At 37.0% G+C, this 26,795-nt stretch overlaps 1 protein-coding gene across 7 annotated transcripts in view; it reads left to right on the top strand.

Moving 5' to 3' along the window:
* DYRK1A (dual specificity tyrosine phosphorylation regulated kinase 1A) overlaps positions 1-26,795 on the top strand; it is a 154,036-nt gene that overhangs the window by 110,468 nt on the left and 16,773 nt on the right. For 6 of the 7 annotated variants that reach the window (XM_053564832.1, XM_053564827.1, XM_053564828.1 and 3 more), the window contains 6 exons: positions 5,881-6,000; positions 8,283-8,471; positions 11,979-12,126; positions 15,734-16,020; positions 19,051-19,197; positions 21,381-21,521. In XM_053564832.1, the coding sequence (XP_053420807.1) occupies positions 5,881-6,000; positions 8,283-8,471; positions 11,979-12,126; positions 15,734-16,020; positions 19,051-19,197; positions 21,381-21,521 (1,032 nt within the window). The remainder of the gene's footprint in view (positions 1-5,880; positions 6,001-8,282; positions 8,472-11,978; positions 12,127-15,733; positions 16,021-19,050; positions 19,198-21,380; positions 21,522-26,795) is intronic. The other variant, XM_053564831.1, reaches the window with a different exon arrangement.

Raw genomic sequence — 26,795 nt, 5'->3', positions numbered from 1 at the left:
TACCTTCCTGAATTAACTACATTTGCTACACTGGTTTTTGGTTTGGGAAGAGTTTTCTTTAGCTGTAGACATGAGGTAAAGTTCTTTCCTCCATGGTCTCAGATGTTTGATGAGCCCTGAAAATGACCCCTTTTCCCTTTGAGATTTAGGACTTGTCACTGTTTTGTTTAGGTCTTTTAATATATGAAGTGAGGATAAAAAGTTGGGAAATTTAAAAGTATTTCTTTTCCTGGATTTGAAGGAATTGTATTTTCTGTAATCCATTAATATGTGGTAGTGAACAGGTGGCTACAGTTAAGTGTCATCATTATTAGCAGGTGTCTTTGTGTGTATTATAATAAGATCTGGTTAATAGTTAAGCCAGATGTAACATGTGAGTAACATTCACAGTTACATAGTAATAAGAGGAATTATGGCAGAACTTAAGTGTTTTTTTTATGCAGTGAATTGATTGAGAATCAAGTTCTATGTTTGAGAACTGGAGCAGTTGATCAGAAGGTTCAAGTTTGGGAAGTGTTTAACTGTGTGACTGAAGAAAACTCTCTGGAAGTCCAATAAGTATAATAGCATCGTGATCCATGTGCACTTTGAAAAATCCAAGTATATTGAATAAATTTTCCCACTTACTCAAAAGCAGTCTTTTAGGGCACTATTTCTAATGTTTCCCAGTTAGAGGGACTGAGCTCCCATTTGTGACTCGCCATGTGTGTACGCAATAGATCATAGAGTCCAGCCTTGGATCTTTCTTCTTAGATATAGTTCTTTTTCAAGTCTAACCTCTGGCATCTGTACAGGGATAGAAAAAATTCTAGTCCTAGTTATTTTTATGGTCATGTTATTTTAGTAGGTAATTTAGTTAGCAAAGTACCTAATTTTGTACACAGCTGACATCTTTATCTTTGGATCACTTATATAAAGAGGTGTTTCACTTCGTATTCCCATTTTAATCTACAAAGTATTTTTAAAGATTTATAGAATATAAAAGACTATCTTTTAAGTAATAATATTTAGCTAAATATTTTTGCCAAAATCTGAAATTTTCTGACAATAAAAGGGAGTCATATCGGGCAGCGCCTGTGGCTCAGTGAGTAGGGTGCCGGCCCCATATACCGAGGGTGGCAGGTTCAAACCCAGCGCGGCCAAACTGCAACAAAAAATAGCCGGGCGTTGTGGCATGCGCCTGTAGTCCCAGCTACTCGGTAGGTTGAGGCAGGAGAATCACCTAAGCCTAGGAGTTGGAGGTTGCTGTGAGCTGTGTGACTCCACAGCACTCTACCAAGGGTGATAAAATGAGACTCTGTCTCTACCAAAAAATGGGGGCGGGGGTCATATCAGAAGATGTCCTTCTGGTAACTGAAATGTACCATGGTGAGAGGGTGTACCATGGTGAGAGGGTGTACCATGGTGAGAGGGTGTACCATGGTTTACAAGCCTATGACAGGGGCTCAAGGTCTTGGCTCATGTCTGTTGGTAGGATTTAAATTAGGTCACTGGGACCCTTCATACCTGTTCTTGAGTGTAAAATGGGATTTTAAGACTAGACCCCCTACAGCAGTTTCTAGCTGCAAACTTGTATAATTTCATTATTTGATTTCCATTGTTTAGTTTTTTTTTTTTTTTTTTACTTGGGTACAGTACTGGGGTGTCATCGTAGCTCACTTCAACCTCAAACTCAGGAGATCCTTCTGCTTCAGACTCCCAAGTAGCTGGGGTTACAGGTACCTGCCATGAACCCCAGCTAGTTTTTCTATTTTTAGTAGAGATGGGCATCTTTTTCTTGCTCTTACTGGTCTCCAACTCCTGAGCTCAGGCAATCCACCTGCTTGGGCCTCGTAGAGTGCTAGGATTGATTACAGGCCTGAGCCACCTCACCCAGCCTCGATCTCGGTGGTTGTGTTAACATCCCATCCAGTAAGGTTTATTGTACAAGTAAATTGAGATGAACTAACTTGAACATTTTTAAATTCTAGTTGTTAATCTTATAAAAGCGTGTTTAGTACAAGTTTAAATTTAAAATCAGTTTTGTTTAAAATAAATTCAGGAAGTAAAAAATGTATAAAGGTAAGTGTAGAAGAGTATGATAAATATTTGGAATGCTGAGTCTTTGTGGGCTATTCTAGTTTTCACAGTACCTTTGTAATTCTTAATCTCTACCAGTACTCAACTGGGTATATGTTATGTATGCTATTTTGTTTTATTCCTAACTCTCAAAATAGCAAGCAAGGCCAAGATGGCTCACACTTGCAATCTCAGCATTTGGGGATGCGGGGAACAAGGTGGGAGGAATGCTTGAGACTTGGAGTTTAAGACAAGCCTGGGCAATATAGCAAGACCCTTGTCTCCCCAAGAAATAAATAAAAATTTAAAAAATTAGCCAGATGCAGTGGCATGTGCCTGTAGTCCTAGATACTAGGGGAGGCTGAGTGGGACTATCACTTGAGCCTAGGAATTTGAGACTGCTGGGAGCTAGGATTGTACCACTGTAACTCTAGCCTGGGTGATAGAGTGAGACCTTGTCTCTTTAAAAAAAAAAAAAGGAGGAGGAGGAGGAGGAGGAGAAAGGCCACTAAATACAGCATTTCTTAATGCTTCACTGTATGTGAAAATATGAGTTAATACAAACCAAATGAATGAAATAGGAATTGTACTAGAAAACAGTTTTTGAATAAAATCCTATAGCTTACACTATAGAATCTTTTTAATATAAAAAATTGTTTTAGCTCTTACAACTGATTTGAAGCAGTAGATTTTTTCTGTCTTGGTGAAGAAAAAGAGGAAGAGATGGAGCATCAAGGGCATGAAGTTTCTAGTTCCTAGAACAGTGATTTTTCAACCCATGTGCCGCAGCACACTGGTGTGTCATGAGAGGATCTTAGATGTACTGTGAAAAGTTTCAAAGATCATAAATTATTTTTGAAAGAAGTTCCCAGTAAGTATATTCTTTTTTTAACTTTTTTTTTTTGATCAACATAATTTAAGTGTGCTGTGCAGAAGTTTAACTGTAGGTTCAAGTGTGCCGTGAGATTTAAAAAAGGTAGAAAAACACTGGCCTAGAGCCAAATAGCTAAGACACAGAACGACATCTCATTGACTTTCCTCTTTGTAGGTTAGACCCCTTTCCTCCTACTGCAAAAGGGGTAACATATAGCTATATAGCTCAGTGAGCTCCTGGGTCATCTGAACACCATGCATTTAACTTACAGCTACAGAAGGGAAGAAGGGAGCTCACTATATTACTATGAATTCTCTTGGTGTTGTGACTGTAAGAAGCAGAAAGTAGAGCATCAGATGGTCTTGAGTCTTAGTATAATGAGGTATTTGAAAAAATTATTTTCTAATTCTGGATTTGTTTCTATGGCAGCACAATGTGACAAAACAGAATTTGGTCAACTGACGTGAAATAACAAGGAAAGCAAAGGGAGTGTCATTTACTTTGTAGACATTAGTTTTTTCCATGTATCTTGAACATCTCTGTACAAGGTGCTCTTTGAATCACAGAAATACGCTCTAGTCTAAGGTTAATTTTTTTGTGGATAGAATGCATCTGTTATTTCAGATACAACGATGCCGTGAAATAATGACCTCTGTTGCCAGAAGTAGATAAGAAAAATAAGGTACTAGAGTTAGCTAATTTACTTCGCCTTGTAGGCAGAGTTTGACCAGTTGTGCAAAAGGTTATAGCAATATTGTGGAGTGTAGGTGCACATCACATACTCACATTGCAGAAATTGGATCATGTGACTCCAAAATCATGTTTATATTCAATTTTTGTTGATCATGTCATTTTGGTGTTTTGAGTGAGCACCTGGATGTAGTCACTGTTTCTGTTTTCAGATTTTTGAAACACAGTCGGGTTATAAATGGCAAGTTAAAAACTCAAATACTCAGTTTTTTACATAATTACTTTTAATAAATTCAGATACTTGGCTGGGTGCAAGTATTACGTGGCTCACACCTGTAATACCAGCACTCTGGGAGGCTCCCATCCCTGAGGAGGGAGGGTTGCCTGAGCTCAGGAGTTTGAGAACAGCCTGAATAAGAGCAAGATCCTGTCTCTGAAAATAGCCGGGCATTGCAGCGGGTGCCTGTAGTCCCAGCTACTCAGGAAGCTGAGGCAAGAGGATCACTTGCACCCAAGAGTTTGAGTTTGCTGTGAGTTATGACAGCGTAGCACTCTACAGAGAAAGACTCTATCTCAAAAAAAATTTAAAAAAATTTGTATACTTACCTATGCATGCGTCAATTACTCTGCCCAAAAATAGCCTAAAAATTCAACTTAGCTGAGAAAGTGGAAGCGAGAGGCCTTAAGTTGGTAAGGCAGTCCTGGTGTAGAACTGGGGGGCAGCCTGATGCTGGGCTCTCAGCTCAGCTGGGTTGGTTTTTACTCCAGAACCTTGGTCAAGTTATTCAACATTTGAGACACAGGTTTCTCACTTCTAAAATGGGAACAGGAGGCTGGGTGCGGTGGCTCACGCCTGTAATCCCAACACGTGGGAGGCTGAAGTGGATGGACTGCCTGATGTCACAGGTTCGAGACCAGCCTGAGCCAGAGCGAGGCCCTGTCTCTAAAAATAGCTGGGCATTGTGGCAGGCGCCTGTAGTCCCAGTTACTTGGGAGGCTGAGGCAAGAGAATTGCTTAAGCCCGGGTGTTTGAGGTTGCTGTGAGGTGTCAGGCCATGGCACTCTACCAAGGGCGACAAGTGAGACTCTATCTCAAAAATAAAATGCGAACAGGAATAGTACCTATTCCCTTGAGATTGTTGAGAGGATTATTACAACATGTAATAAAATAGCATGCTATGAAAATACAGCATTTAGTTAGTAGAACACCTGCTACTATTGTATGTTATTATTAACTGCTCCATTTCCTCAATTGGCTCTACCAGTAGTTATACTTCCTGCCAACTTTCATTGTAGTTGGAATGCAGCATTTCACTGATTCAGATTTTATGGAACCTTACCTTTCGGTTGTCCTCCACTACCAGTATGAATGTCCTTAAGGGTGAGGCAGGAGTGCAAACATGGGCTAGTGGTAATGACTGCAGGTATCTTGATATAATTAGTTATGAGGATCTGTTGATTGCAAGAAGCCTTATTGGGGGCCCTTTACCTGAGACATGACAACCTGGTGGAAGGGTGGGGCTGGAACAGCAATCCATGCTCTTCTGTACTTGGTCATTATTGCAGTGGAAACAGTCTAGCAGGACGCTCACAGTTGAACCCCTCACTGCCTATTGGATGGGTGATGAAGAGAACCATGATGTGGGGTTGCAGAAGGGGAATGTGAGGGCAAGGTTGGGGGTATGTTTTACTTCATAGTATTAAAGAAATGAGTACAGATTTTACTTGTCTAAGGGACAGATAACTTCACAGAGGCAAGAGCCTGGTGGTGGTAGGAGCTGAACTTTTTCAGCACCTGTTTGAGGGAATGGGCCTCTACTGCTAGCTTGCTTTTTGGTGCCAACTGGGTCTTGAAATCCCATCTCAGGAAGCAGAAGGTTGCCTCCAATGCCTGGGTTTATCTTTGCCTGTTGTGGACCAGGTCAGGTTTTAGGGATAATTCCAAATTTTTCTGTGGGCTAATTGTATAACAGGCGGATGCCCTCTTGGGCAGCATCATGTATGTCTGGATCAGGGGTGGGTCTGTATTTCCATTGTTAAAAATTGGGGAACAGGATCAAAGCCTTGGGCAGCAGGGCATACTACTTTCTAATTTCATTTATTTGTTACAGTAGTTGCCTTCATTGGAATGCAGGTGAAAAAGATAACTCTGTATATTCTCATGTAGATGTCTTTTTTAAACATAAACACACACGTTACAGAAGAGGGAAATATCAGTGCAGTCTAGTTAAAGTGCTAGTCTTTTCTGTCTATTTAAGGTGATGCCTGATATTGTCATGTTACAGAGGCGGATGCCCCAAACCTTCCGTGACCCTGCAACTGCTCCCCTGAGAAAACTTTCTGTTGACTTGATAAAAACATATAAGCATATTAATGAGGTAAGACTACTGATTTGTTGTTAATAGTATCTATCTTAACAAGACATTTGTGGTGGGATAGTTATTTTGTGACCTATTTAAACATCCTAAACTTCTTCCTCACCCAATGATTGCCATATTGATGATTATTATAAGTTAGTGATTGAGAGATAATATAATTACAACTATGTAAAAGAAAAGATACATTAGTAAAGATTGCAAAATATAAAGGTAATTGTGGATAACTCCTTTTTCCCATTACATTTAATATGCTGAGTTACCATTTTTATAGTAACTCTTACCAAAAATAAGAAAGAGGGAGAATGACTCTCTAAAAGTATGTGTATGTTAGAATTTTGCTTAAATTTTGATGTATCTGTTTCTATCATTGCTGTGGATGTCAGGAAGCTCTAAAATAGGTGTATATTTAATACTCAGTTATATGCGCTTTGGCCTTCTTTTTTTGATCTATCTATATTTTTATGATTTTATTATCTTTTAAAGTTTTATGTGTGTTCTTTTATCTTTTATCTTTTCATGGCCAGCTATCCAAAAACTTTTTTTGGTAGAAGTAAATAAGATAAAAAACATACACCATGCTTCAAATTAACTGTCTTCTAACTTAGCACTTTGACGTGAAAATTGATGTTTCTGGAGTCTTGGACCTTAAGATGTGTTGCCATTTGCTTCTGGTCTGAAGTCCAGCTCCATAATTATTAAATGAGCTTTCTTTCCCCTTCCATGCCCTTTCACGTTAAGGGCTTATCTGCTACCAGCTTCAGAGCCACTTAACTGGCAAAAGATGGTCTTAGGTTTGTGTAAATCTTACAGCATTTCAACATTTAATGCCGGTATTATTATATTGCTGTGTGGATGTGCCAAAATAAAATTAGAATGAACTCAATGAGGAACATTTCTGAGTTAGAATTTTTGTACCCTGTTATGTAGTATAAGAAATGTTTCAGAATAGCTTGTGATTATCTGAAAATATCTGATAAATTGTTGCTAAACGTGTATTGTCACTTTGTTACTATCTGATAAATTGTTGTTAAGCTATATTTAAACTGTGCTTAACAGTAGCTTTGTTGGCTGGGCGTGGTTGCTCACGCCTGTAATCCCAGCACTCTGGGAGGCTGAGGCAGGTGGATTACCTGAGTTCAGGAGTTTAAGACCAGCCTAAGCAAAAGAGCAAGACCCTGTCTCTAAAAACAACAACAATAACAACAACAACAACAAAAAAAAAATAGTAGATGTAGCGGGCACCTGTAGTCCCAGCTACTGGAGAGGCTAAGGCAAGAGAATTGCTTGAGCCCAACCCAAGAGTTTGAGGATGCTGTGAGCTCTGGCACCACGGTGCTCAACCTCAGGGCAACTGAATGAAACTCTGTCTCAAAAAAACCAAAAACTCCAGTAGTTTTGTTGAAGCTTATATTTTAAATGTCTTGCCACTTGTAAACCAGACTTTTTCTGATATTATTCTGTGGGGTGTAATAACAGTTTTCTCAGAGTTAGTTGCCAATTACTCAGCTGTTGCCTGGTTCACCTATTACTTTTTTTTTTTTAATACCAGTCTTAGAAACTGTTATGAGAAAAACAGGTATAAAAAAATTCATCAGTTTGTGATTGACCACAGGGTTTTTTGGTCTTTGGCAGGGGAAGGGAATGGACATGCCTATTTTTCATTAGTTGTTGTATTCCAATAGGCTTAAAACTGGGCATGTCTCTAAGGACCTTGTAGTAGAACATTAGTTCATCTATATTTAAACTTATTTTTAAAATATTTTGCCATAGATCAGATAGAAAGTTGGGATTGACTAGAAGGGGCCAAGAAGGAGCTTGAACTTGAGGGGGGTGGTGAAAGTGTTACTATTTTGTTTGGCATTGGTTGATTATATAAGTGTATACATTTGTCAGAATTCCTCATGTTGTACTCTAAAGAACTGGGCCCAACTCACTGTATCTAAATTTATACCTTGATTTAACAAATAAATGTAGACCAGGCCATTTTCTCTCTTGAATGGTATATGGGATACTTTGGACAAGTCACTTAACAGTTCCTATTTATAAGATATATAAACAGTGTAACTATCAGGTGGATTTCACATTTTTTTTCACTGTTTCTATTGGTGTTTTTTTTTTAACTGAAATATTAACTGTAGAAAACTTTTTAAATTCTTGTTAGGAAGAATCAAAATTCATCAATTTCCTATTGATAGGTTTATCTCAGTATACTCTTGATACATGCCGTCTCCCTCAAATAATGATTTAAGTTATACAGTCAACACTTTATATTCTCATTTCAGGTTTACTATGCAAAAAAGAAGCGAAGACACCAACAGGGCCAGGGAGACGATTCTAGTCATAAGAAGGAGCGGAAGGTTTACAATGATGGTTATGATGATGATAACTATGATTATATTGTAAAAAACGGAGAAAAGTGGATGGATCGATACGAAATTGACTCCTTGATAGGCAAAGGTTCCTTTGGACAGGTAATTTAATGAAAAAATACTAATAAATTGGGCCATGATTCAACAGTGAATCATGTTGTTAAATTTTTTTCTCAATAGTCAGTCTATTTGTAATATTTGTAAATACCTCTAAACAAATGAGTAAGTGTGGATTATCATAGTTCCGAAAGATAGTAAAATTGTATTGGCTGTAAAACCTCTATTAAGCTAGGTTCCATGTGTACACCTGTAGTCCCAGCTACACAGGAGACTGAGGCAGGAGGATTGCTTGGGTTTGAAGCTGCCCCTGAGCTATGATCGCATAGCTAGTGCACTCCAGCCTGGGCAACTTAGCCATACCCTGTCTCTATACAAAAACAGAAACAACCTCTTTTCAACTTTTTATTTTAAACTTTTTGTGTCTACCAAGTGGTTAATTTTATCACTAATAGGTAGTATTGCCCCTTTCATATGAGCTTTATATAGTCTATGGATGATTCTTTATTACGTATGCTAGAGATATTTACCTTCCTGTCTGATAGACCACTTCAAAGAGAAAAGAATTACCAGCCTAAAGCAGCACAGCAGGAGCCCTCTTAGGGCTTAGAAAGTCTGGCATTATGCCTTTGGTTTTTCTCCCACCTTGTGTTTTAAATATGTCGGGTTTCTTAAGTGGCCATAAGGGTTCCTTCTTCCATTCCTGCGCACCAGGTAATTCTGATGGAAAGCACCAGCCGGGCAGTTTCTACCAGGAAGGGACTCTAGTGGACCTGCTGTTTTCTTTTCATTCTCGGTCTCTTTTGTACACCCACAACAACTTCACCCTCCCCAACTGCTCACCTTGCCCCATCACAAAGCCTTAAAAATGTTCATCTCTTGTAATAGTCGTGCACAGGTCAATAGCTCTCAGTTCTTCCCCCTCTTACTTTTAGGAAGTCTTTCTCTGGTTGTGGTTCCCTCAGCTGTTCCCACTTCACAGAGCTCTTCGTTTGAGGTATGATTTACTCTTAATCCCAGTCTCCTCTGCCTTGTAACCCTTGCGGATTGAGTGAGTTATTAACCTGCAGTCCAAATACTTCTTTTGACTTTTCTGTGATGAGAATAGAATTAAAATGACTTTCTCTGAATTACCACCACCCCCTTTTTTGATTTTTTTTTTTTTAATTGTGGAACCTGCATGTGCTTGCTTCTCTGTTCATAGCTAAGAGAAAGCAAAATATGCCTCTTTTTAACCTATGAAGAAAATTTGTCATGTTTTAAATCTGTTTCTGTAACTGTAGGCCCTTAGCAAGCCACTGGTCTAAACCCAGAAAAGATCTAAGCTGTTAAATATGTAAGCAGGTATGAACTAATGAGTTACAAGACCTCTACTACTCTGTGGCCCTGCCAAGTGCTGGTGTTACATATGTGACATGTCTGCTCCTTCCTGTGATTGGAAGGAAGTTTGATAATTAATTTTACATAGTCCAGGGCATTCTTCCTTGAATTAGACATCTTTTCCTTCTGAGTCAGGGGTTTCTCAAGGTTTTGGAGCCCTCTTTATGAAGGTATTCCTGTTTTGTCAGAAGCAGCTTCTGCTTCTCTGTCAGTCTCTTAAGGAAAGGCATTTCTGAGGCCTAGCTCTTAACTAAGGGTATGAACACCCTATATCTGGAGATTGCTAGCTCTTCTTGAATTGCACCAATATTTGGGCATTTGCTCTCAACAAGACATTTTTCAACCCTTTGTGACATCTGCCATGAAAATTGTGGCCACACAGACTGCTCCCTCAGCTTTGTTGTTCCTGATCATCTTTCTTTCTATTTATATTTTACTCCTACTCTTCACCTCAATGTTTTTATGCATTAATTCTGCACAACAGGTGAGCATAGTAAACCTGTGAAGATCATAGGCCTTTTTGACATTGAACTCCTTTTCACGAGGTCAGACTTATGCTTCCGATCTGGGCTGAAGTGTTAATATAATGCCAGTTTTCAGGTTCAAAGCTTATCACTCACCAGAATAACATCTTCCATATTGATTTGCTCAAAATTTTTCTAAATTCTTTGCCAGTTTTTGCCAAATAAGGTATGTCTTCTTTTTTTCAGTCAGTAGTGATGATCAATTCTGATTGCACATTGAAATTTCCTAGGGAGCTTTAGAAAAACAAAAAGAACCGATGCCTAGGCTCCAAACCAAATTCTGGACATTGATATTTTTTAAAACTCTCTATTGAATTTGTAATTCAGGACCAAAAACCATTGCCTTAGCATTTAGCCAGTTAACTATTTACCAAATGAGTAAATACTTGGGGGCCCCTTTGAGTGAGTGGCCTTTGTCCTGGAGACCATTGCAATCTGGGCACTGAACTGCAACTTGTTGTATGGTCAGTATATTCAGCCACACAGAGAAGAATGTCAAACTGTTTGTTACCTGTTTACATGGGAAGCCTCTGACATAGAGAGATACAGTATCTTTTAGAATTGAGTAAAACCAGAGATACTGTATTTTTGTTCCAAATTTGATTTCAGTTGAGCAGTTTATAATCTGTCATTCAAAATATATTGAGTGTTGGCTGATGTAGATCTTGAAACATATACTCCATCCTCTTCCTCTAATCCAGTGATTTTCATCCTTCTCATTGGAATCATTTAGAGTTCCACCCCTATCCCCAGACATTTGATGAATATGCTAGGAAATGTATCTAAAACTATTATTTATCCAAACTATTTATAATATAAATATAATTTCTATTAATTATTAATGGTTGTCTCTGGTAAATAGGAAATAATCATATTTGTGTATTGATTCCATAATAGTTATGTAAATTTTTAATAGTGTGAAACTATAAATAGTAAAATTTACAATGAGAGATGTGTGTGCTGTATGTACTAATGAGCACCCTGTGTTCTAAGCAGTAATTCTCATTTTAAAACTATCATAATTATGGCAGTTAACTTACATTTACTAGGAAAGTGGAACTGCTCTGATAATTTGTAATTGATTTTTTTAAATGTGTAAACTAGTTTTTCTTTTATACATCTATATGTTTTATATATGAAAATCTGTAAGTTAAAAGGTTACTTGCTATCTGAGATTAACTAGAAACTTAAATATTTCACATATGTTCTTGGGATTTAAAAATAGGGTTTTTCCCTCATTAAAAGAATAGTTGGATGAATTGTTTTATAGTGTTATTCAATAACAAAGATTAAAAAAACAAAGCACTTGTCAAGATTCATAGTTTATTCTGAAGGAGGGTGAAAGTTAATCTAATTTTTGTTAAGAATGTTATCTGCCTTGTAGATTTTATTTAAAAATACAGTGAGGATACAAAAAGGAACTCAATTTAAAAGATCAACTTAAAGGTACTGGGCCTTAAATGGATGATATATTGAATTAAAACACAATCTCTTCTACTTAGGAAGAGTAGAAGAGTGAGAATTAGGTAGATATACAATTGAGGCAAATTGTGTTTTTTGCTCAGTTTTTTTTTTGTGAACTGTAAACTGTTGTGAAATTGTTGCCATTAATGAAATAGAGAGTTAATTCATCTTTTTTCTCTTTTAGGTTGTAAAGGCATATGATCGTGTGGAGCAAGAGTGGGTTGCCATTAAAATAATAAAGAACAAGAAGGCTTTTCTGAATCAAGCTCAGATAGAAGTGAGACTTCTAGAGCTCATGAACAAACATGACACTGAGATGAAATACTACATAGGTGAGTGGGCGAGCAGACGTGCCGTGTGCCCCAGCTCAGCCTGGAGAGTTGAGTTAATGGTTATTTTTATATATCAATATGTTGATTTTATTTTAAAGTGATTAATTAAAAATTTACTTAATTTTTTAATTTATGTAAGATTTAGGCATAGATTTATGTAAGTTACTGGATCTGTTACCCTGTTTCCCCGAAAATAAGACATCCTCTGAAAATAAGACCTACTTACAGGAAAGATAAGGCGTCCCCTGAAAATAAGACCTAGCGCATCTTTGGGAGCACACCTGAAAATAAAACACTGTCTTATTTTCGGGGAAACCAGGTAGTAATATTCTAAGTGTTGGGGAATGTGCATCCCTAGTGGCGTACACTGTAGAAACAACTAAGAGAACATTGTCTCTTTCCTGCACCCCAAACTTATGGTTTGCTTTAGTGATGCCTGTTTATCCATAGTCATCTTTTTGGTAACTTAAACCATTTCTAATCTGGCTAAGAAAGTGCATGTAAGCTAAAGCATTGTGAGTGGTTGTGTAAATGTTTTTGTAGTGTCTACACCATGATGAGGCTCTTGCCCAGTCTCTTTGTGAGTTTGACACCATTAGAAACTATCAGACTTACTACAACAGAAAAGAGGTACTGAATTAATGCCATGTTCTATGTGCTTTCCTTCCCAAATCTGTAATAATCATAGCAATCCTGTAAGGAAGATGGCGGAATACTTTAATTACAGATGGTTTGCACAAGGGGTAGAATACCTAAGGTCACAGACTATGCCACTAGGAGCTGAACCTACTTAGCCTAACTCCAAAGTCCATATATGTTCGTCACACAGTCTTTTAAAAACAAAAACAGGAAGCAGAACAATTACTAAAATACTGAAGTCTAACGCCACTTGATACATGGATAAAACATCTTCTAATTACACCTTCCTTCATACTATTTTTAATTGAATCTAAGATGCCAGTGATTATAAGACACCATTGTTTAATGTACCACCAAGAAAAAAAATTACTGCTAAGTATACATAAAAGACACCATCAATTTTAGGACATAGACCTTAGGATCCATGAATTACAGAAGTTCCTACAAGCACAGATACTTAATAGCTCATGTTGAGAAATACTAACCTTACCTGATAAATAAATTCCTTTTTAAGAGAGCAGGGGATTATATTACTGTTTTTTAGTCCCTTCAAAATGGTGGGAACAAATAATGAATAAAGTAAGCTTCAAATTGGATTTCCTTTATGAAATGCCCCTCATTTTCTGTGGTTACAGTAAACATGAACTTGTACCATTAATTTTTCTTTCTTAGTTTTTTCTCTGTAGATATCTTGCATAATTCATGATAATAACATTTATATCTTAACATTATATCTTTCTCATCACACTCACCACAAATTTGTTTTTCATTATAAATTGTTACTTATATAAGGCAAGCTTATTTCCATTCAAGAGTTTTAGAAGTGAAACAGGGACATTGTAAGGATGTTTAACTTACTGAGTCATCTCTGGACACACCGTCTTTCTCCTTGCTCTTGCTTGATGTATTTTGAGTGTTTAAGTAGCAGAGGAAACAGTGATAGCATTAGTGTAACATTTTAATTCTGCTTTACTGAAAGAAGACCTGGCGGCCATATAGTAAGGACTCTAAAAATGTTAGCTACTCAGTTCTGTATAATAAATAATGGCTATCATTTTTATTTTGATTAAAGTGATTTTAATGATCACTTTATTAATTGCATTAGTCATTTACAGATACTTTTTTTTAAGTGTTTAAGACGGTAAGTTCATAGTATCTCAAGAAACTAGTCCTATTTTAGAAATCTTAAAAAAAAAAGAACTTTAGAAAAGGCCATGTCAGTTGACTTTATACTTTAAATTTATCTGAAAGTTGTATTGCTTTTTACGATGTAAATAATTTAATTTTAGAATAATAAGTATAATTTGTTGTGAGTTTCACTATGTTCTTAAACTTGAAAACACCTACTTTTTTACCATATAAAATAATTCATTATCTCAGTAATTTGGTACTTGCCGTGACCTACTTAAAAGGAAATTCAGTTTAGGTCTACTACAAAGTCCTGCCAACCTTTCCTTCTCCCCAAAATCCATTTTAAAAGACAGGACAAACATGCTTGTGTGCGAGCTTTCTCTGATAGTGTCTTCAGTGCTCAGCATATTGTAAATGAATAATGAATCATGAGGTCAGGTGAAACTGAGTGAATTTATCTTTAATTGGAAGAACATACTAATCACAAAGTTTCTTAAAATGATTTTTACAATTACACTGGGATTCTGACATCAGTTACTTTTTACATTTCTTTTGTGGCTACTGCTTAACCAGGAGGTTGAAACCCACACATGGCTTATGTCTGTGAGGTATCGTGGAGCTATGTTTTTAGTTTAAATCTATGAATTGAAGTGATTTAGAGCAGATAATATACATTCTTAGGTAACCTTTTAAGGATTCTATTATTTGCAGTGTCAAGTGGTGCTGTAGACTTCTATATAGCCATGCACTTATTTTTATTATGCTACTTATTCTAACTTTAGAGTAAGTTAGATTTTTCACCTATAACCTGAATGCTCTAAAAGTAGTATTGATGGGTATTGAGATAGGCAACCAGGAAGAGGAAAACATGGTGTATTCACAGTTTCTAGTGAGCAAACATTGAATATTTGGTTATTCCAGATGGATTTGTTAGAGAAACCTCTAGTTTTGTAGTCCTAAAAGAGCAAAGTGAAGGTAACCTTGCCATTCCATTTGAGTTACAGGTTCTGAAGTTCGTATATGTAAGACTGCTTAGAGTGAAGAGCAGCACTTTATTGAATAACCTCACCTGATGTGAAGTCATTGTTAATACGTAAAGCATAATCTTTGAAGCAGTTTTGCGAGTTAGCAAGTAATGTATTCTTTACTGTTTCCCCATTTATAGGCTCACACATCATTTCTTCTTTTGATTGAGCTTTATTTTGAAATTTCCCCAAACCTTTGGTCTTACATAAGATTTCCCATTTTTCCAATTGATAAACATAGTCAAGTTCCTTACACAGTCTGATTTTCAAACATTTGCAGTATTTGACAACCATTAGTGAAATCTAAACCTAGTAACATAAATTATGTATTTATATATCAAAGCCTACACAGAGAAGGCTGCCAAATAGAGAACATTGTCCCAAACTCGAGATCTCAGTAGGTGGAGCTGAGATAGATACAAGGTGTGAGAAAGGAGGGTTCTCAGGAAGTAAAAAAGTGCTTTCTTTTATAAATGAAGATAAAGTTGCTCGAGTATCTTTAGTACTATTTGTCAGTTTACCACTGTGTTTTCAGACCTGCCCCCCCACAAATTTATTTTATTTTTATTTTTGTTAAATCCCCCTCCTTTTAAATACAAGGTATTTTTGTGTACTTCATACCCTATATTGCTTTTTGACAGACATTCCACCTGTTTAATTGAATGAAAACTGTGCTGTAACTGCATAATGCTAATCTTCAAACTTTACTTTTCTTTCACTCTGCATTGGACATTATAATGTTACAGATTGAGAGTTTGTATGTTATTCTCATTTTATTGGTATATTTACAATGAAATTTTTTTCTCTTTCAGTGCATTTGAAACGCCACTTTATGTTTCGAAACCACCTCTGTTTAGTTTTTGAAATGCTGTCCTACAATCTTTATGATTTATTGAGGAACACCAATTTCCGAGGGGTCTCTTTGAACCTAACACGGAAGTTTGCACAACAGATGTGCACTGCACTGCTTTTCCTTGCAACTCCAGAACTTAGTATCATTCACTGTGACCTAAAACCTGAGAATATCCTCCTTTGTAACCCCAAACGCAGTGCAATCAAGATCGTTGACTTTGGCAGTTCTTGTCAATTGGGGCAAAGGGTAAGCATTATTTTTAGTAACTTGTGAGTTAAATAGAATTAAGTAGAACAGTACAGATATTTGAAATGTTATTAATGTGTATACAGTTTGGAAGCAATTATAGGATGGTTATTTTTTAAATGTAGCACTTGAATCACCTTGTGTTCATATCTGTTTTGGGAAAATATCTTTTAAAATGAAAACAATTCCTTGCATTAAAAGACAATGATTTTTTTTCAAAGTGGATACATTTAAAATTATACGTATGCTAAGACTGAGAGAGAACAAGGCCAGGTGAAGTGGCTCACGCCTGTAATCTCAGCACTTGGGAGGCCAAGGCAGGTGAATTGCCTGAGCTTATAGGCTCGAGACCAGCCTGAGCCAGAGTGAGACCACACCTCTAAAAAATAGTCAAGTGTTGTGGAAGGCGCCTGAAGTCCCAGCTACTCAGGAGACTGGGCCCAGAGGATCACTTGAACCCAGAAGTCTGAGGGTGCTATGAGCTAAGACACCAAGGCACTCTACCAAGTGTGAACAAGTGAGACCGTCTCAAAAAAAAAAAAAAAAAAAAAAAGATTGAGAGAGAATAGGAGGCAAAAGAATTAAATATTAGGTAATTTGTAACTATTTCCAAAATTGAGGTTTTAGTATAAATTTTAGGACTTTACAGTACTAGAGCATTGAATACTTGCTGTGAAATATATCTGAGGACCAATCAAGATAAATGTTCTTCCTTAAAAACTGAAGGCTCAACAAAAAAATACAGGTAGTTGTGCGAGATTCACATTGATAGACGAATGTATTTTGATAAACAAGTTTATCTTATTTTCCCTTAATTTAGCATTTAAAGTTTAGCTGATTTAGGAAAGCATATTTTTCCCTTTTTTAGCATTATAAAGTCTACTCTAACAGCAAGTTTTACAAATAAAATAGAAGTTATAGGTTCTTTTCCTTTTAAGTGGGATTAGTATCACCGTTTGATATTTTACTCTTTTTATCACTATTATATTACTTGAATGTATTGAAACTATTTTTTTAAAAAATCAACTAACATAGTAATGTTATTTTTCTTACTGGCTTTTCCATTTTTTGATTCTCCAAATTAGAGAAGTTTTCTGTCTTGTCCAACTTTTGTATAGGCTTTATGTACAGCAGCCTGATTTCATTGTAAAGGTCTATAGCCATTTAATAGGATTGTCTTTTTGTTGTTTTCTAAACTTAAAGTAGTGATCCTGTTGATTGTTGAAATAATTTTTTAAAATTTGCGTAAGAAGCAAAGCTTGCAGTTTCAAAGGCCTCTGAAAAATCCAGAGATGCTCACAGTTAATACAGGGTAAAGTATATTATGAATGAATGCTTTTCTTTTTTTTTTTCTTTTCTTTTTTTTTTTGGCCGGGGCTGGGTTTGAACCCACCACGTCCGGCATATGGGACCGGCGCCCTACTCCTTGAGCCACAGGCACCGCCCGAATGAATGCTTTTCTTAAGAGTAATTTGAATACATTTGAGATGTCGGAAATTTTTTTCCTGTTTAAACCAAATCATATATTCTGTCCTAATACCAAACTATCTCTTTAGCTCAGTAAGTTCTTAACTATTAAAGTTAACCAGAATCACACAGGCTTGAAGTTATTTCCAAAATAATACATGCAGTGGCCTGGTGCAAGATCTCTTGTATCAGATACAGAAGGTAACAGGGCAAGTGTGAGATGGTAAAGCCCCTGCTTAAACAGGCTAGATAGGTAAGTGACAAACTGTGAAGTACCACAATTTTTGTAATAGGGAGTTTCTTGGCTTTGGAGAGTTAGTAATGGTATTGGCTTATAAAAACTTGGAAATCTAGCACAGCTTCCCTGTCCTTTTGAACTAGACTTCTTAACAGTGCGTTAAAGTTGGATTAACCTGCCTGTAGAGGCCTGAGGTCGTCCAGGAAGACTTGACTTGAAGTTTCAGTGGGAACTAGGGATTTCATCAACTTTTTATGGCTGTGTGGTTTCAGTGTTTATTAGGATTTTGTTTCTTTCTCTTTTATCATAAGTTCCTTTGCTTTAATGGTATTTCTTGATACAAATTTACAGTGGCTAAAGAAAGCTAATTGGTTTTTGAAGACATTCTTAGATTTCTTGATTGAAAATAGTTCATTTCAAGATTTTCTTTTTAATAAGTCTTGGATTGAGGTGGAGGGGTCAGGATAGAGAAAAAATGATTAGTTACAGATGACCAGTTGAATCTTTATGTGGCAGTGTTTGGGAGATTATCTATGAGATGGTAGAGTACAAATGTCCAATTTTAAATTTCGTTGTACTGATGCTAGTTTACTCTCTATGCTGAAATACATTATTTGGGTTAATTTACAGTTCAGCTGTTAAGTTAGTGGTAAACCAGGTGCCAGCTACACCAGGAAGGAATAATTAACACATTGACTGCCATGTAAATTGTATTTAATTTATGCTAGTTTCTAGCTTGGGGCAACTTTGTGAAGCATATATAACTCACAAGTCTCTTCACCTAATAAAACACTGTGACCCCAAACCCCCCCCCCCCCCCCGGAAAGTATTTTTCTAATGTGGCAGTCAGTATGTTAATTAGGAAATAAATTACTTTCAGTAATATTCTTTTCTAATGAGATATAATTATTTTAAGATATGCATGCGTACATGTAATATATATGTATGTGTGTGTGTGTATGTGTATGTGTATATAAATAATTTGGAAAAGAGAGCTTTAGTTCTCACAAAGGGCTGCAGATTGTGGGTGGCCATGCCAACAAAAGTTGGAATTGTTCTGATACGTATCTGATACAACTGGACTAAATGAAAAGGCTTGAATTTTTACGTATTATGCATTTTACAGCCAGATTAAATAATCCCATGAAATATTTAGTTCTTTAATCAGTATTCAGTCTACTATCCAAATAAGTAAATGGAATCCAAATTCAGGAATTAGCCAATACTTTGTCTTTTAACATCAGATCAATGTTCTTATTCCTGTGTTGACCAAAATTATAAGCAAAACTTACATTAAATTAATACTGTTTTGAAATATATTTCAGATATACCAGTATATTCAGAGTCGCTTTTATCGGTCTCCAGAGGTGCTACTGGGAATGCCTTATGACCTTGCCATTGACATGTGGTCACTTGGGTGTATTTTGGTTGAAATGCACACTGGAGAACCTCTGTTCAGTGGTGCCAATGAGGTAAATGATGTATGACTTTAAAATTTGTTGCTGTTTTCATAGTTTCTTTCTGCTTTTCATCTCTGTCAGTGTAATCTGGAAGGTTTTTTTAGGGAAAGATATCTGTATAGCAGCTCAATCATTCAGGTGTGATGCCAGTTTTAAATTTATATTAGCCATTTTCTTGTGTTTGTCAATTGTCAATAATGGCAGGTTTAGAATTACAAGGTGAAAAGTAAGATATTTTCATCCCTGGCCAGGGGTGGTGGCTTGGGCCTGTAGTCCCAGCTCTCTGGGAGGCTGAGGTGGATAGATTGCTTGAGCTCAGGAGTTGGAGACCAGCCTGAGCAAGAGTGAGACCCCATCTCTGCTAATAATGAAAAACTGAGGCAAGAGGATTGGTTGAGCCCAAGAGTTTGAGATTGCTGTGAGCTATGGTGCCATAGCACTCTACCAAGGGCAACAAAATGAGACTCTGTCTCAAAAAAAAAAAAAAATTTTTTTTTTCATCCCCTTGTTAAGGAGAACAATTAATTAAATTAGAAAGTATTAATTAATTAAATTAGAATGCATTAACTATTTGTTATAAATTTTACATCTTTTCAGCATAACAGCTTAAAAATTACAGTGAAAGGAGTTAAGGGCCACCCTGACAAATTGTCTAAACATTGATACACATTTTGAGACTGTGATTTGGAATTTAAATAATGACCAGTAAGATTGGTAGATACTAAGTTTGAAGATTTATGGTGAACTAGGATTATAGAATTTTAGGGCTACAGAGACTGTGACTGTGCAATTCTGTAGTCCACTGGTTTTCAGTCAGTTATTAGAACATTTTGAAGGTCAGAGGATCAGGGGAGAGGCCACGCTGCCCTGCAGTCAGATGATAAGCCTTCCTTGTTTTAAAACTATTCATTTGTGGGGTTTTGTTTGTTTTTAAAAGTTGACCATTGCAGATCTGGATCATTCTATTTATTAATAAATGGGAAAAGAAAAGCTGAAGACTATGACTTGTATTGGGTTATGTAGCTGTTAGTAGGTCATGTCCCTTCTACACTTCCTTTTAACTCATTTCAGCTTCAGCTAGTGAGCTACTCTTTGGTAGCAACTGCCATAGTATTTCTTTTTGTTTAAAATAAATAATATTCGCTTAAGCCCAGGAGTTGGAGGTTGCTGTGAGCTGTGTGATGCCACGGCACTCTACCGGGGGCCATAGAATGAGACTCCGCCGCTACAAAAAACAATAATAATAATAAAATAAGTAATATTACCCTATAAATTAGTATCTTCCTTGGGCTTAAACATTATTAGGATTGCCTAAAACGTCTGGTGGTTTCTCATCTCACTCATGGTAAAGCTGAAGTCCTTTGAGTAGCTTACAGATTTCTGCTCCCTCTGATGCGGCTTCTCAAACACCTGCCCCTCTGCTCCCCCTCTCTGTGGTCCAGACAAAACCTTCTGTGTGGTCCCTTGAAAACACCAGGCACGGGCCCATACCAGGCCCTTTGTGCTTGTTTCTTTGAAATGCTTTTCCCAGGTAGCACTTGGCTCTTTCCCCACTGACCCTTCAGTCTTCGCTCTAATGTCACCTTCGCGGTGAAACCTGTACACCCTACTTAGGGTCACAGTACCTTTCTCTACACCCCCTTTTACCTTTCTTCATAGTTCTTAGTCATGATGTGGCAGAACACATTTCATTATTTGTTGATTGTTGGTCTCTTCCCACTATAACCTAAACTTCTTTTTGGCAAGGAATTTTGTCTGTTGTGTTTATTGCTATATTCTGCTACTGAGCATAGTTTCTAGTTAATAAGTAGATACACTTGAGTGAATGAATCTGTACCCTATTGAGCCTCTGTTTTGTTTTTTGTTTTTTTTTATTAATGGTTATTTAAAATTTTCCAAACCGTAACTTTAAAACTTGCTCTCCTTCTACCTTAAAGTTCGCCATTTATTCATGGTCACTTGACATGCTGTAGATTTATGTGTTTGTTGATTGCCAGTCTTCTGTCCTGTGGAAAGTTAGCTGCGGTTGGGCAGGGCCTTTCCCTCTTTTGTTCATTACTATATGCTCAGTGCCTAGAAGAGTGCCTGATTCACAGGAGATGTAAACCTTATTTATGATGAATGAATTGGTGAGCAGAAGTAGGATGTACAATAGAAATTAAAGGTTTTTATTTTTGTTTTTATTTTTAATACAGGTAGATCAGATGAATAAGATAGTGGAAGTTCTGGGTATTCCACCTGCTCATATTCTTGACCAAGCACCAAAAGCAAGAAAGTTCTTTGAGAAGTTGCCAGATGGCACTTGGAACTTAAAGAAGACCAAAGATGGAAAACGGGTAAAATAGGGATATATTTGTTTTGAGCCTTTGTGTATTTACTTGAAATCAGTGTGACAGTTAACAGTTGCATCAATAACTCATGTAGATTTTATTTTATTCAAAAGTCACATACAGTTTGACCTGAACTGTTTGTATGGACCAGTGTTTGATTAATGGTCAGAGTTCTCTTTAAGACTTCATTTTATAAAGTGTATGCCGGCATTTTGAAATAGCCAATCAAGTCACCATGCTTTGTTTCAGTGGTAGAATCAATAAGTGTGACCTTTGTTTATCATAGCTTGGGCACTTCGTGAAGTCACAGTTAATAATACTGCAGCTGTGAACAGAAGTCACAAGGGCAGTAAATGATTTTTTTAAGTATGGTTGATAAAATTACTAGAAGACTTGGCTTAAGCAGTTTGTGATTTTCACGGATATTCACTAACTAGATGATCCTTTATTAGAGTTCAGATGCTTAGCTTAATGACCTGGCTAGCAAAAATTTCATACTCCATAATCATTAAAAGCGAGGTTTTAAAAACTTTAGGTTTGTTTTAGTAATTTTCTCTTACCTGAGTAAATGATGGCACTTTTGCATTTTCATTTATTTGTAAATAATCATATTCTATAATTTCACATTCCATAATCATTAAAAGTGAGCTTTTAAAAACATTAGTAATTTTACTCTCATAGAGTAAATGACGGCAATTTTGCATTTTTATTTATTTGTAAATAATCATATTTTGTAATCTAGTTTGGACCCAGTATTAAATGAATATAATGTATAAATATGTGATTGAATGTGATATATACATGCTCACATTCATAAACAAGTCACCTTGAGATTGTAGTTCGTGTTTTTAACGTTGAGACGTTGTCTTTGCTCCAGTTACTCTGTCCGTGCATTTTGGTGATGCTGCCACCAGGTGTCATTTTCAGTGAACTGAAGGTGATGGTTGCTTTAATTCACTCCCACATAGCTGTGGAGTCTTAACTTTTATTTTTATTTTTATTTTTTTGTAGACAGAGTTTCACTTTATGGCCCTCGGTAGAGTGCCGTGGCCTCACACAGCTCACAGCAACCTCCAACTCCTGGGCTTCAGCGATTCTCTTGCCTCGGCCTCCCCAAGTAGCTGGGACTACAGGCGCCCACCACAACGCCCGGCTATTTTTTGGTTGCAGTTCAGCCGGGGCTGGGTTTGAACCCGCCACCCTCGATATATGGGGCCGGCGCTCTACCAACTGAGCTACAGGCACCGCCCTGGAGTCTTAACTTTTAATATTACATTGTTTTCTTTAGCATTTAAAAAAAATATTTATGTTATCTTTTACAGCTAATTTGTAACTTGCTACATTCTGCCTCATTCTCTAAAGTTACAGGGAGTACAATTTCCATCTGCTACTGGGCTTCTGTTTTTTTTTTTTTTTGGTAGAGTGCATTTAATTTCTGAATCTGCCAAACCGGTAATACATATCATCTTTAAAAATAATCTATTTCTGAATGCATTATTTTTCTTCCTTCTTTTATTTTTCTTTTGTGTGTGAAAATACTATTTTTAAAAATGTCAGTCTTCTTGGGCGGCGCCTGTGGCTCAGTCGGGAAGGCACCGGCCCCATATACCGAGGGTGACGGGTTCAAACTCGGCCCCGGCCAAACTGCAACCAAAAAAAAGCCGGGCGTTGTGGCGGGTGCCTGTAGTCCCAGCTACTCGGGAGGCTGAGGCAAGAGAATCGCTTAAGCCCAGGAGTTGGAGGTTGCTGTGAGCTGTGTGAGGCCATGGCACTCTACCGAGGGCCATAAAGTGAGACTCTGTCTCTACAAAAAAAAGAAAAAAAAAAAGTCAGTCTTCTTAAATGAAAAATGAGGAAATTGAAGCTTTTTACACCTGGTTCAGAAAATGGAGGAATCAATTTACTTTAGGCAGGTCAGTGAGGAAGAAAGGGCTGTTGGGTCCACAGTAAAAAAACAGGAAAAATGAGGTACCTTGAAAACATACTATCCCATCTTTCTTGACATGGGTCACCACATGCTGTCTATAAAAAGGTGTCTTACTTTAAACTTGTTTTTAATTTCTTTTTTTTTTTAAACTTTTTTTTTTTTGTGTGGTTTTTTGGCTGGGGCTGGGTTTGAACCCGCCACCTCGGGCATATGGGACCAGCGCCCTACTCCTTGAGCCACAGGTGCCGCCCTGTTTTTAATTTCTTTTTTTTTTTTTTATTGTTGGGGATTCATTGAGGGTACAATAAGCCAGTTACACTGATTGCAATTGTTAGGTAAAGTCCCTCTTGCAATCATGTCTTGCCCCCATAAAGTGTGACACACACTAAGGCCCCACCCCCCTCCCTCCATCCCTCTTTCTACTTCCCCCCCCATAACCTTAATTGTCATTAACTGTCCTCATATCAAAATTGAGTACATAGGATTCATGCTTCTCCATTCTTGTGATGCTTTCGTATTAACCTGGGCTTCTGTTTTTAAGTAAGGGATGGAAAATACCACGCAGACCACTTGGAGGCCTCCTTTTACCTTGGTCCACATAGCTTATTAACCATGGCCCATTTTCTTCCTGAACCAAAACATAACCTGGAAATTCTTCTTAGCTTCACCAGCATTCAAGATAGCTCCTACTGGTTGGAATTATGGAGGACATGAAATTTCTTTGGTTTTTTCTCTCTGCAGTAAGGATGATATTTCTTTCTCTGTTTTGGATTTACTTGTTTTTTGCTTCTGTTTTTTGTTTTTTTTTTTATCCTCAAAATACCTGTTCTCTTCCGTTTCTCAAATTTCTGATTTTTAAAACATGAATTAAGCAACTGTGAGCTGTGACCTATCATTTCTTTCAAATAGAGCTGTGATTTTTTTTTTTTTTTATTGTTGGGGATTCATTGAGGGTACAATAAGCCAGGTTACACTGATTGCAATTGTTAGGTAAAGTCCCTCTTGCAGAGCTATGATTATTTTTAATCAACTGTAGACTTTTATGAGACTTCTCTTAGTCACTCTTAGCAATTGACTTAATTTTTTTAAAGTATGAAGTACCTGTTGCTTTTAACAGAAATTTTGCAATAAAAAATCAAATCCACAATCATAATTATTATATTATGAAGGATACACTAGGAATTTTAACCAGAGATTTAAAAAGATGTGCATACATTTCATTGGTTATCACTGTGTAGTTGATTTGCTTGGTAATTTTATTTTCCCTTTTAATTTCTCATTTTATGTTTCAAAAGTCCATATTAGAGTTTTCCATTAATGAAATCCATACAACTTTATTTTTCTTTGATGGGGGAGGGAAATGAAGAAGTAAGACAAAACTGATGCTGTTTTGTGGAAGGATAATTTATAGATAATAAGATGTACATATTTTAGATATTCGGTTGTTTAGCTTTAACCTTTATACAGCAGTGCCTCCGCTGTCTAAGGTAATATGGGCTCTTTCCATCAGGCCTAAGTCCTCTTATGATCCTTGTCTGTCATCCCACCCCTGTTTTCTATCACCATCGGTTAGTTTTGCCTGATCACAGGCAAACTTCACATAAATGGAATCTTATAGTATTATTTAATTGGTTTTCTTTCACTTAGCTAATACATTGTTTTTGGAGATTCATATAGTTGTATGTCTCAGGAGGTATTTCTTTTTTCTGCTTCATAATATTTCATTGGATGAATATATGTGTCATAATTTATCTGTGTTCACCTGTTGGATATTTGGGTTGTTCAGTATGGGACTGTCATGAATCAGGTTACTAGGAACATTGTCCTGTGTGTCTTTTGTACATACACATTTCCATTTCTCAGGAGGCACTGCAGAATAGAATTGTCAGGTCATGGTGTGTACATGTATCTACTTTCACAAGAAAATACCAAACAGTTCTCCAGAGTTGTTTTATCATGTTATATTTCCAGGATGTATCAGAGTTCCAGTTGCATGATATCCTGACCACTGAATGTGGTTGGTCTTTTGGATTTTAGGCCTTTTAGTGGGGATGTAGTGGTGATGACTAATGATACTTGACCACCTTTGAGTATGGGTATAGTATAAGCACCTTTCATATGCTTACCTTAGTTAGTATTTTTACCATTATTTGTTGAAAACAATAGCCTTGCCCTAATAGATGGGTCTGATTTGGCACTCTTGTTCAGAATGCATTCAACTGGCTTGGCGCCTGTAGCTCAAGTGGCTAAGGAGCCAGCCACGTACACCAGAGCCTGGCAGGTTTGAATCCAGCCTGGGCCTGCCAAACAACAATGACAACTACAACCAAAAAAGACAAAGATAGCTGGCGTTGTGGCGGGCACCTGTAGTCCCAGCTATTTGGGAGGCTGAGGCTTAAGCTCAGGAGTTGGAGGTTGTTGTGACCTGTGATGCCACAGCACTCTACCCAGGGTGACAGCTTAAGGCTCTGTCTCAAAAAAAAAAAAAAAAAAAGAATGCATTCATCTTTCATGTGTTATGTTTGGGCAAAATTCCACTCATCTTTTTGGTCCTTAAACCAATAATACTACAGTGTTGGTTACTATAGCTTTATAGTAAGTCTTGAACTCAAGTAGTATTTTTATTTTTTTTAGAGACAGAGTCCCACTTTGTTGCCCTAGGTAGAGTGCTGTGGCGTCATAGCTCACAGCAACCTCCAGCTCTTGGGCTTAGGCGATTCTCTTGCCTCAGCCTTCTGAGTAGCTGGGACCACAGGCACCCACCACAATGCCCAGTTATTTTTTGTTGCAGTTTGGCTGGGGCCGGGTTTGAACCTGCCACCCTTGGTATATGGGGCCTGTGCCCTACTCAGTGAGCCACAGGTGCCACCCTCAAGTAGTATTTGTAATTCGTCTAGCTCTTTTTTCTATTTCAAAATTATTTTCTATTCTAGGTTCTTTCTATTTACATATGAATTTTAGAATCAGTTTGTAAATTTTTTTGCTAACATAAATTTATTGGCTCACAGTTCTGGAATTTGAGACGTCTTATGAGTATCTTCTCATCTCATGTCAGAGGCAAAGAGCTTATAAATTTGTATCAAAAAATTCTGCTAGACTTTTGACTTGGGGTTTTATTCAGGAGAATGGGCATCTTACCCATATTAAGTCTTCTAATCTGTAAACATTAGTGGGTACTCATGCATTTAGTGTTTTCATTTCTCTCAGTGATACTTTATAGTTTTTAGTATAGAAGTGTCACATATTCTGTTTACTTTAGTCCTACGTTTTAAATTTTTTGAATGTAATTTTAAATGGTATCATTTTTAAAATAAAATTTCCTAATGTTTCATTGCCTTGTATATTGACTTTGT

Source organism: Nycticebus coucang, chromosome 16 (genome assembly GCF_027406575.1).
Source record: "Nycticebus coucang isolate mNycCou1 chromosome 16, mNycCou1.pri, whole genome shotgun sequence".
NCBI classification, from domain to species: Eukaryota; Metazoa; Chordata; class Mammalia; order Primates; family Lorisidae; genus Nycticebus; species Nycticebus coucang.
This window is presented reverse-complemented; position numbering and strand designations above follow the sequence as displayed.